Raw genomic sequence first — 10,170 nt, forward strand, 5'->3', positions numbered from 1 at the left:
CGGGTTAACCAAAACCAGGAAGGCCTCCGAGCTGAGGGCTCCTTGGCTTCTGGGGCCACGCGGAGTGGAGAAGCAGCTGACACCACCCCCTTCTTCCTGCGTTCGGCAGGACCAGCCCTGCTGTGCTTGGCGCCTCGACTTGCACCTCTGTTGCGTGTCTGCTGTGTGCTGATTAACCTTTGAAGTGATCGCTTGTCCTGTTAGGTAATTTGAGTATGTAACTTAGTTCAGTAGAATTTAATTCTCGCTTCAGTCCTGTACGAGTGGTGTTCTGCTCGCCGTTTCACAGATGAGAGAAGTAAGGCTCTGAGCGGTTGAGTAACTGCCTCCACGTCACAGACCTTTGTAGATGTCGGAGTACACAGTTATTTTGCTCCCCGCTGTGTCACCTCTGTGTTTCTCTCTGTTCAGGTTGGAAAGCTCCGGAAGGTGAGCAGTACAGAGGCAGTACAGCTGTGCTTTGTCTGGCTGGTGAGAAAGATGAGGAAGGACGCCCCAGCAGCTGCCCTCTGGGCGTAAGGGGGCGTCCCTCTCCACCGTCGCAAGGATGCACCTGGGGGCCCGGCTTCGGTTACTGGGCAGGAGCTGTGTCTGTTAGGAAACAGCAGTAGGAGTCAAACTGTCTTGGTCCCTAGATTTTGATGTGGATGGATGTGTTTTACATCTGGAATATAAAAGGCAGGGGCTGACCTAAGAGGCGAGCTACGTGCTAGACTGACGTGTCCGCTACGGGGGAGATGGAGGCAGCGGCCCCTGGGCTCCTCCTGCCTGGCCTGGCGCGGCGTCCTGAAGGCATCTGTAGCATTGTAGGACGGATATCTCATTGTCCAAGCCTGGTGAACGTGTCCGTGGCTGTCCATCTCGGGGACAGGTGGGTGGTGTTCTCATGGCCTCGGAAGCTCCGCATGGGGCAGGGCAGATGAAGAGGCGGGGCTCAGCACTCTGCAGGCAGCCGTCGGTCTCCTCACTGGGCCCTGTCTTTTCCTTCTCTCTGTCTCCTGGCTCTGTCTGCCACAGCAGGTCTCAGGGAGATAATAGTTGGTACCACTGTGATCTGAATATTAGGCAGATGGAGAATTGCTTGAGCTTTTTAAAAAATGAATCTTTAGGATGGTTGACTTTATAAGTACCAATTTCACAGTACCAGAAGTCGTCAAGTTTAATGTGAATATTTATGGAGTCAGTAGATTAATGAGAAGTTATTTGTTTGAAGTGGTAGAAGGTCCTGATTCAGAATCGCTTGGCAGTGATGTATAAAAATTCAGATGTAGGCCCTTCTCCCCAAGATCTGGGCTTTTCCCTTTTTTTCCTCCATCCTTCTCTTCCCCTCCTCCCAGTTTCCTTGAATTCTCAGAGCTGCTGGGAAGCAATTTATATTCCTTTCCAGCATTAACTCATCACTGCTTGGCACATCGTATCCCTGCTGGTGAATATCTGGTTCTCTTCAGGTGATTCAGGAATGGCCATTTCTGAAAACTTAAGTATTTGGTAATGATCAAGTGAGGAATAAGGATGAAATGAAAAATCTTGTATTATTGCCTCCTGTTGGAACTTGTGAGAATCTGAACAGTGTGTCGTCTTGGATCTCCAGAGTTGAGAGCAGCAGTCTCTGTGTTTTGGTCTGCCTCTGGTTATTTACACAGCCGTGTGGTGTCAGGTTGAGTCTGCGCCCGCTGCACCCTGCCTTTTGCTCACAGTGCCTCTGGCCTCTGCTCTGAGAGCCAGCACTGACGGCAGGGGAGGGAGTCAGGGTTTCCTGCTTGCTCACTGTGTGCCAGGGTTACGGCCTCGTTCTTCATGCGTCTTGTCTCATTTACTCCCCGAACAAACCTGGAGAGATAATATATTCTTGTTTTATTAATACAGAAATAGAATCTCAGAGAAATTAATGTTTGCCCAAGGGCGCAGAGCTAGCAGTATATTCAAGGTTTGAGCTGAGACCTAACTCGAGAATCCGTGTTTTTCTTGTTACAGTAACTACCCAGGGGTGTCAGGTCCAGGATCACCAGAGGGACCAAGCCGAGAGTGAACTCCAGGGCGGTCTTGGTCATCTTCTGTAGTCCCTGCTCCATTGTTTCTCTCCTGGTGAAATCAGCTTAATATGAGCATCAGGTTATCTTGACTGGAGACGTAAGAGAGCTCAGTGTTACCTGTTAGGTTGTCATGGGAGTCCGGGAAGCTAGAGGAGGGTCGGCCGAAAGAAGGAGCGGTCCTTGGCTGTGTTGTGGGGAGGGGGGCCCGAGGCGCGAGGAGAGTGGTGGTCCGTAGATGTACATGTGAACCTCACAGACTTCCCAGCCTCAGTCCCCCTCACTCAGGGGCCACAGCATGCCTTCTCCTCGGGTCCTGGCCCAGCGACGGGAGATCATCTACGTGATGCACCAGAAGAACAGGCAAAGTTTCCAGGAGAGTCAGAGCAAATTCTAAGGAAAAAAAGAGATGGGGAAAAGCTCTCAGACGAAGGATAAGATAGTCTCAGGAGCGCTGCGCAGGGCTGGCTCCGGAGGCTCCGTTCTTCTGTGGGCCATGACGGTGCTCAGGGCAGCAGGTCTTCACTGGGCTGCAGAGCTCCGGGCCTGCACATGCATGAGCGACTCTGAAGAGCTAAGACCTGGGGAAATTTCTAGGCCGAGGGGAGCAAGATGAGGACAGGTGCCCGCGATACCAAGTGGAGCGGGGGCCATAAGGGAGAAGCCGTTTCGGGGGGAAATCAGACTGACTGGGCTGGTTCTGCTCCGGCACTAGGATGCCTCGTGATCCTGAGCATGTTATCTGACGACTCTGGGACTCAGTTTCTCCACCTGTAGAAGGAGCACCTTGCAGGAGCACTGCAGTGGCTGGAGATGTATGTAAAATGCTCGGCACCTAGTAGACTTTAATAAATGGTCCCAATTTGATGTTAGTGCTGAGTGCCTGCTCTCGCTTCCTTATTTGTGGGAGCCAGCCCCCTCTCACCCCGCTGCAGGGTCTGCGGCTGGGATCCTGAAGCCCAGAGGAGAGTAGAACTGATTTCAGGTAAGCAGTGAGTTTGTGAGTCAAGTGGTTAGGCAGAAGGTGGAGGCCAAACCCGGGGCAGAGACGTCTGAAAGCAGAGCCCAGGCCCGGCCGCCGGCTGGAGACCAGGGAGTCACGGGTGGCAGGCTCAGTGGCAGAGCAGGTCACGGCCCCTGCTGCCCCCTAGTTTGGGGCTTGGGGCAGGAGGCTGTGTATCCCCCGTGAGTCCCTGTGGAGAAGAGACAAGAGAAACCACTGTCCCCAAAGAGTGAACCCCCCTGGTGGTAGGTGTGGGGGACAAGTGAGCGGTCCAGAGGCTGAGGCCTCAGGTGATAGATCCCCCACTGTGAACGTGATCGTGGTCAGAGAAACCAGATCTCTGAATCTCCCAGGGTCTGCGTGTTCACTTACTGATTGTGATATTTTTCATTCTTATTAAAAATAACACTTTGTCTTGAATGACTATCTTTGAAAATGTAGAAAATGCAAATGAAAAAGTAATCACCTATACAGGCAGACCTCAGAGATATTGGGGGTTCGGTTCCAGACCACCACAATAAAGCGATTGTCACCATAAAATGAGTCACACGAAATTTTTGGTTTCCCACTGCGTATGAAAGTTACGTTTACAGTACACGGTAGTCTATTAAGTGTGTGGTAGCATTATGTCTAAAAAAGTGTCCATACCTTAATTAAAAAGCGCCAACCGTCGTCTGAGCCTTCAGAGTCGTACCTTTCTGCTGGGGGACGGCCCTGCCTCAGTGTTGAAGGCTGCTGACTGACCAGGGGCGGCTGCAGCGGTTTCCTAAAGTAAGACAGCGGTGAAGCCTTCCGTGACAAACGCCTCTTCCTTACTGTTCGTGGGTTCGCGGGAGTAGCGCGGCTTTCGACTTGCCTTCCTCACGAAGCTGAATCATTGCTAGCTTTCGATTCAAAGTGAGGCACATGCCACCCTTCCTTTCACTTGGACATTTAGGGGCCACTGTAGGGTTATTGATTCGCCTAATTTCAATATTGTAGTGTCTCGGGAACAGGGAGGCCCGAGGGGAGGGAGGGATACCGGAGCAGCTGTCGGGTGGAGAGCAGTGAGGACACACAGCGTTGATCGATGAAGTTTGCTGTCATGTGTGGGAACGGTTTGCGGTGCCCCAAACAATGAGAGCAATAATACCATAGATCCCTGATCACAGGTCACCCTAGCAAATAGAATAATAATGAAAAGGTTTGAAATATCGTGAAAATTATCAAAATGTGACACAGAGACACAAAGTAAGCAAATACTGTTGGAAAAATGACACCGATAGACTGGCCCAACACAGGGTTGCCACAAACCTTCAGTGTGTGAAAAGGCAGGGTCTGCAGCGTGCGCTGAGGCAAGGTGTGCCTGTAATCTTATGCCCAGTAGTCGCCGTTGGGATTCTTGTGTTCCTTCCGGGCTTTTTTCTGTTCTGATGCATATCGATGTGCATATTTGTGTTCATCTAAAGACAGTGGGGTTAGACAATATTCAAGGTTTTGTGAGATTAGTTTTTCATTAAGTTGTCGTTGCCTGTTTTCATTTTATACCATTTTAATGGATGCATAGTGTTCTAGTGTATGAATTTATATATTTCCCCACTGTGGGACGTTTACCCTTTATCTGATTTTCTGCTGTTATAAATTTTGTGGTAAACACTGTCGGTCAGTCTGGGAACATGTACACAATTCTTCCATGATGGAGATTGCTAGGTCAAAGGCTAAGCAGAATTCTAAGGTTTTGGATTTCAGTGAACTGTCTTGCAGGAAGGGTATGTGAAACTGGCACACCTGCTGCAGGTGGGCACTCCTGCGTTCCCCAGGTCCCTCCACAGCAGTGACACCACGAGGAGGGAGTGTCTGTCTCTCTTCGGTGGATGAAGCGCCGTCCCTGTTTGACTGACGTGCTGCCGATTGTGGGGGCGGCCCCGGCTCGCACCCTGTCTCCCACACGTGTGCTGCTCCTGCCCTCCTCGCTGACGGTGGTTTTCTCTTTCGCAGCATTGCTGGGAGCCTGGTGTATTCCTACATCACTTTCTCCGAGGAGCAGCTGAGCAAACAGTCAGAGGCCGGCAGCAAGCTGGACGTCAAGGGGAAGGGAGCCGTGTGACCCAGGACTGCTTCAGCCGCGCAGGCCAAGCCTCTGATCAGCTCGGAACACTGGCACTTCTGAGGTGTCTGGATTGTGGAGAAAACACCATTCCTTTGCACTTGTACAATCTGAGGATTGATTGCTGCCTTTTAAAATTTTATGAGAAACTTATAATTGACTCTATTTTAAATATGCTGTTTGAATTAATTTATATCAGACTGGAAAATGTACTGGGCTTTTTAATTTATTTTTCTTCTGTGCCGACAGTGAGACATCAGTGTTTTGAAAATGTTTTATTCCATGGTTTGTCATTCCGGCATCCAGGGAGCTGCGCGCATAAAGTGCTCTGGCCAGAGCCGTCTCGTTCACGTCGCCGCGGCATCTGGGGCCAGTTTAGGCTGATTTCTGCTGGAAATGCAGCCAAGTATCTGAAATTTCTCTCCTTTAAATTTTATTTCTTAACGATTGCATTTTCTTCATGAGCATACCGTATGCATTCGCCACAGATGACCACCTTGGCACTAAAAAACATGTGGGGCTTTGAAGTGTCTTGGTTTCCGTGTTGGCTTCCCCGAGAACTCGCAGGATGAGCAGAGTGCATTCCTTGAAAAGGTGCCGTGCCTTCTCTGTTCTGTGGGATGGGGATGGTGAAGGCATGCAGGAGGGAGGCCTTTTCTCCCTCATTCCTCCAGCTGGTCCATCTGCTCAGCCAGTGTCCTGAGTGTGTACTGTGCGGGCGTGGTGCTGCGTGCAGACATTCTCATCTATTCATTCAGCCAGAGTGTCCTGAGTGTGTACTGTGCGGGCGTGGTGCTGCGTGCAGACATTCTCATCTATTCATTCAGCCAGAGTGTCCTGAGTGTGTACTGTGCGGGCGTGGTGCTGCGTGCAGACATTCTCATCTATTCATTCAGCCAGAGTGTCCTGAGTGTGTACTGTGCGGGCGTGGTGCTGCGTGCAGACATTCTCATCTATTCATTCAGCCAGAGTGTCCTGAGTGTGTACTGTGCGGGCGTGGTGCTGCGTGCAGACATTCTCATCTATTCATTCAGCCAGAGTGTCCTGAGTGTGTACTGTGCGGGCGTGGTCCTGGACGCTGGGTGCAGACGTCCTCGGGGGAGTTGCGGATCTCACTCCCGCTGTGGTGAGAGGGTGACAGAGAACATAGTTGTCTTGGTCCATTCAGAGGGTAATGTGACTGAACAAGTCACAGAGGCTCGCCAGCTCTCGGGACCTGGGATCTGTGGAGGGGTTAGAAGCCGCTGCCCCCCGCCCCTGGGTGCGGGAAGCTCCTGCTGCGGCGGCCCGGCAGCTGCTGTGTGGAGTTGCATTCTGGCCGTGCAGCCCAGCCCCTGCGCCCTGAGCGAGCGTGCGCCCGGGGCCCTCCGCCTCCCCAGGCTTCCCTCCTCTGGCTGTGGTTCCTGCTCTTCCTCCTCTCTGGATCAGTAGGACTGGGGCTTAGTTTCTGAAGGCATTGGTGTGAGGGAAAGGCCGGTGGGTGTGTGGGTGTTGTCAGGGCGTGGTCCTCAGCAGTGGCAGTGTCGGAGCCGTCACCTTCCTTTCTCCTCACGTGGCATGAGCACCCCTCTCCCACCTACATCCCATGTCTCTTGGCTCACTTAAGTAGACATGCCAGCTTCTCCCAGACCCGTGCTGCATCCGAGGAGCGCAGCATGAATGGGCAGTGCCTGCATGGCCTCTCTGGGTGGGGTGGGGAGTTAGTCGCAGTCCTGAGACTTGGCTCAGAGACATCTGGTGATGGGGACGAGTGTTCGCTCCGGCGAGGAGCGTAGTCAGTGTCCCAGAGGCTGGTACGTTTGCACCGTTGCCCACACTAGCTTCTGTTTCGTTGGATTTGAAATCCACTGGGCTCTGTTGACCTAAACAATTAGTATTTTGGTGCCTCAGCAGGAGACCTGGAAGGTGTTTTCTTTTTCTTTGTGAAGAAGAATTATATTGAGGTCATTTTCATGTTCATGTTTTTCTCTTATTTTGAAGCCTGGCCAGTGGTGCTGGGTCCCTAAAATTAGCCTCATGGCTGACTCCAAGTTACAAGCTCCGTGTAAGAGGTCCCCAGGCTCGCTTTGTCCAGTATCATCTGATCTGAGAAAAATCACACTTGGAGAAGAGGCTGTTTTGTGTAGGATGCTTCTTCCTGTGCCTGTTTCACCAGTGAGGAAAGCTCAGAGGAGGCAGTGACGCTGCTGCTTCCGCGGAGCCAGGCTCCATCGACAGCTGCCTTCCCCGAGGCCCGGGGAAGCGCGGAAGCCGGCTGAGTTGGTCCCTGGAGGTCCTGGGGCTTTTTGGACCTTCCGGGCCGGCCTCAGTTGAGAGGGGCGTCCGGCTCTGAACACCGGCCTCGGCCTGCCTTTGCCCGGGTCTGGCGGAAGGGCGCCGAGAGAGCCGTCTGAGCGCTTCTGTTCTTCCTGTCAGCCACGCGAAGCAGGGGCTCCGGCGGCAGAAGTAGTTGTGTTGTGGGGTCTCACTGTGAGAGGCCTTTGGGTGTGTTGAGAGGCTGGGACCCCGCGGGGGGTTGGACTGCTGCTTGGGGTCAGGTTCCCTTGAAGACCTGTCGTCTCCCCAGGTTCGGTTGAGAAAGGCTTGTCTAGGCAGCGCGTCACTAAATACGCATGAGCTCAGGGCCCTGAGCTCCGCTGAGCTTTCTCACTGACCAGCAGCGGTGAGCAGCTTGCGGCTTCTGCCCCATCCGCCTGCTGAGTCCCGGATGCCCCTTCCACGGCCCCTGACGTTTCAGGATACGCGAAAGCAGCCGGGGAGGTTGGAGGTGGAATAGACCGGCCACCCACTTTTGGCGTCTGTTTTCAGTTATGTTCAGGCTTGGTTATAGTGCACTAGAGGTTTATGTGGTACGCCAGCATTGCCCAGAATGTCTGGATTTTGGCCCAAGTTGCTATCTTAGAGGATAAAAACTCTTTGAGCTATTAACTGCCTCCTGGGAGAAAAAGAGGCAGTATACGGTTAAATCCTTAATTTTCCCTGAGACAGATGAGCTGTGGTGGGAATTCTGAAAGCCAAATTTTATGACTGGTGGCGCCTCTTCTTGAGTTGGCAGACTTTGGCCAGTCTGCTTTTAGTCAGTGCCGCGTTGATTTGAATAACGCTGGTTGCCCAGAGTCCACTTTGCCACCATGTCAGGTGCTTGTTACTTCCCTCATATGGCTGTTGACTTTGTGAGTCTATCATTTGTAGGATCCAACTCACACGTGGGTTAAAACAAAAAAGTACATTTGCAAGTTTTCTGTAGCCGCGTTGTATCAGGCATCCGTGGAAAGTCTGGGTCAGTGAAGCTGGGGTGCTCCTCCCGGGAAGAGTCGAGTTGCTGCCCTCACCACGTCTGCCCGCCTAGGCAGGACCTGGGATTTGGGCCCTGCCTTTGCTGTCGTTGTGGTGGCCTCACTCAGTGAGCGGAGATTACTGAGCGTCTGTTTCACGCTGGGCGTTGTGCGAAGCTCTGGGGACACTGGGCTGACCGGGCCGTGGTGTAGTTCTTTAGCCGGGGCCTGACTGAGGGAAAGCAGCAGGCAGAGGAGCCAGTAGTCTGCGGGTGAGAGCTGCCTGCAGTTGCAGGATCACAGAGGGGGCACCTACCTGCAGGCTGAGGCCCGCTGGGCTCCAAGAGCACGCTCCTAATGCACGCTGGGCTTCCAGCTCCGCGCCAAGTGCCCGGCTGCCAGGGTCTGTGGATAGCCTGGGTCCCTCCCTCTCCTGCACGCGTGCCCGCTTCCCCAGGACTGTGTAACGTGGGTTCCTCCCAGGAACAAGGCTGTAACTCGCTTTTCCCTCAGAGGGAACAATCCTAATATTCAGAATAAATGAGATAATGGTTGTGACACTATTCAGCACAATGCCTAAGACACATTAGGCACTCAGCAAATGTTGTTACTGTCATCATTTCACCGCAAGACTGTAGGCAAAACAAGATTCTTAATCTGTGCTCCCCACGTGCCAGAGGTCTGGGCGATGTGTGTATTTCTTGAAAAATGTGACCCTGTATCTCGTTGCCTCTGGAACGTCCAAGTTTCTGTTCATGGTCTTCCTTTCTAGAGAACCTGCTGGATGTTACTGTGGCCACTGTGTGATTCAGCTGATTCCACCTGTTTTTAAAAAAGAACAGAATTACTCATATTTTGGTGGTAAATTTCAGAAAAGGAAGAGTTACTTCCTATCTTAAAGGAGAATAGTCACACTTCAAGGATAGTGATTCAGTTCCAACCTTCCCCGTTTGTCCCCTTAGGGTGGCCCTGCGCAGCCGGCCATTCCTCCGTCCCGCCTCGGAGCCGAGCACGCCGACCGCGCCGCCCCTGGTCCGGGCTGCCCTCCAGTGCTGGGGAACTTCCGGCACATCGCTGTTTTCACACCATCCTCTGGTTCTTACTGACAGGATGCCGCTCCATCCTGGTATGGTGGGTTTTTTTGAGCTTTCTTTTTTGAAAATACTTTTTAAAAAGGAATCTACTGGTTAGATTTATTGTCTCACAAAAATGTTTTTAGAGATTATTTTGTTCATAAATGTTTCTTTCTCATGCTGATGATCAACTGATTTTTGTCTACAAATGTTGGCCTATTATACTATTTTTTCAATATACATTCTATTTACCAAATGATCATTTTAGTGTTTTTAAAAGGTATTGAGAGGATCGAGATATGTAAATCAGGTGACATAAACATGAAAATTATGTGCCTAAATATTTTTGTAAAGGTGTGAAATAAATACTTTTTCCTGAACACATGTATTAAAATTCCTTTCTAAGTGCATACAAAGACAATCAAGGGCCGTAAGTGCCCACATTTAAGAGGATGGCCTCCAGTCCGTTGACTGAGACCCAGTAATAGAGAAAGTACTGTTTGCCATTGTGATATTTTGATTTATAATAAGAAATATATATCTGGTCTGCGTTCCCGTTCCTGGCACAAAGCTCCTAAAACCCTTGTAATTTCCTATATTTGAGCTATAGGAACATCTTTTGATATAATATTTAGTCTTGTTCCAAGTTCTTGAAATAGCTCCAGAGCTATAAAGGTGACGTGGGTGTCCTTTGTTATTCATA

General features: G+C 51.3%; 1 protein-coding gene and 1 non-coding gene across 2 annotated transcripts in view; both read left to right on the forward strand.

Moving 5' to 3' along the window:
* SLC35D1 (solute carrier family 35 member D1) overlaps positions 1 to 9,847 on the forward strand; it is a 53,129-nt gene extending 43,282 nt beyond the window's left edge. Inside the window, exon 12 of the mRNA XM_070268881.1 lies at positions 5,011 to 9,847. Coding sequence (XP_070124982.1) covers positions 5,011 to 5,119 — 109 coding nt within the window. The 3' untranslated portion in view covers positions 5,120 to 9,847. The remainder of the gene's footprint in view (positions 1 to 5,010) is intronic.
* Positions 6,087 to 6,221, forward strand: MIR8971 (microRNA mir-8971). Its single transcript, NR_127977.1, has one exon. It is a non-coding gene; the product is annotated as a microRNA mir-8971 (primary transcript).
* Positions 9,848 to 10,170: the final 323 nt, after the last annotated feature.

This window comes from Equus caballus, chromosome 5, assembly GCF_041296265.1.
Source record: "Equus caballus isolate H_3958 breed thoroughbred chromosome 5, TB-T2T, whole genome shotgun sequence".
Lineage (NCBI taxonomy): Eukaryota > Metazoa > Chordata > Mammalia > Perissodactyla > Equidae > Equus > Equus caballus.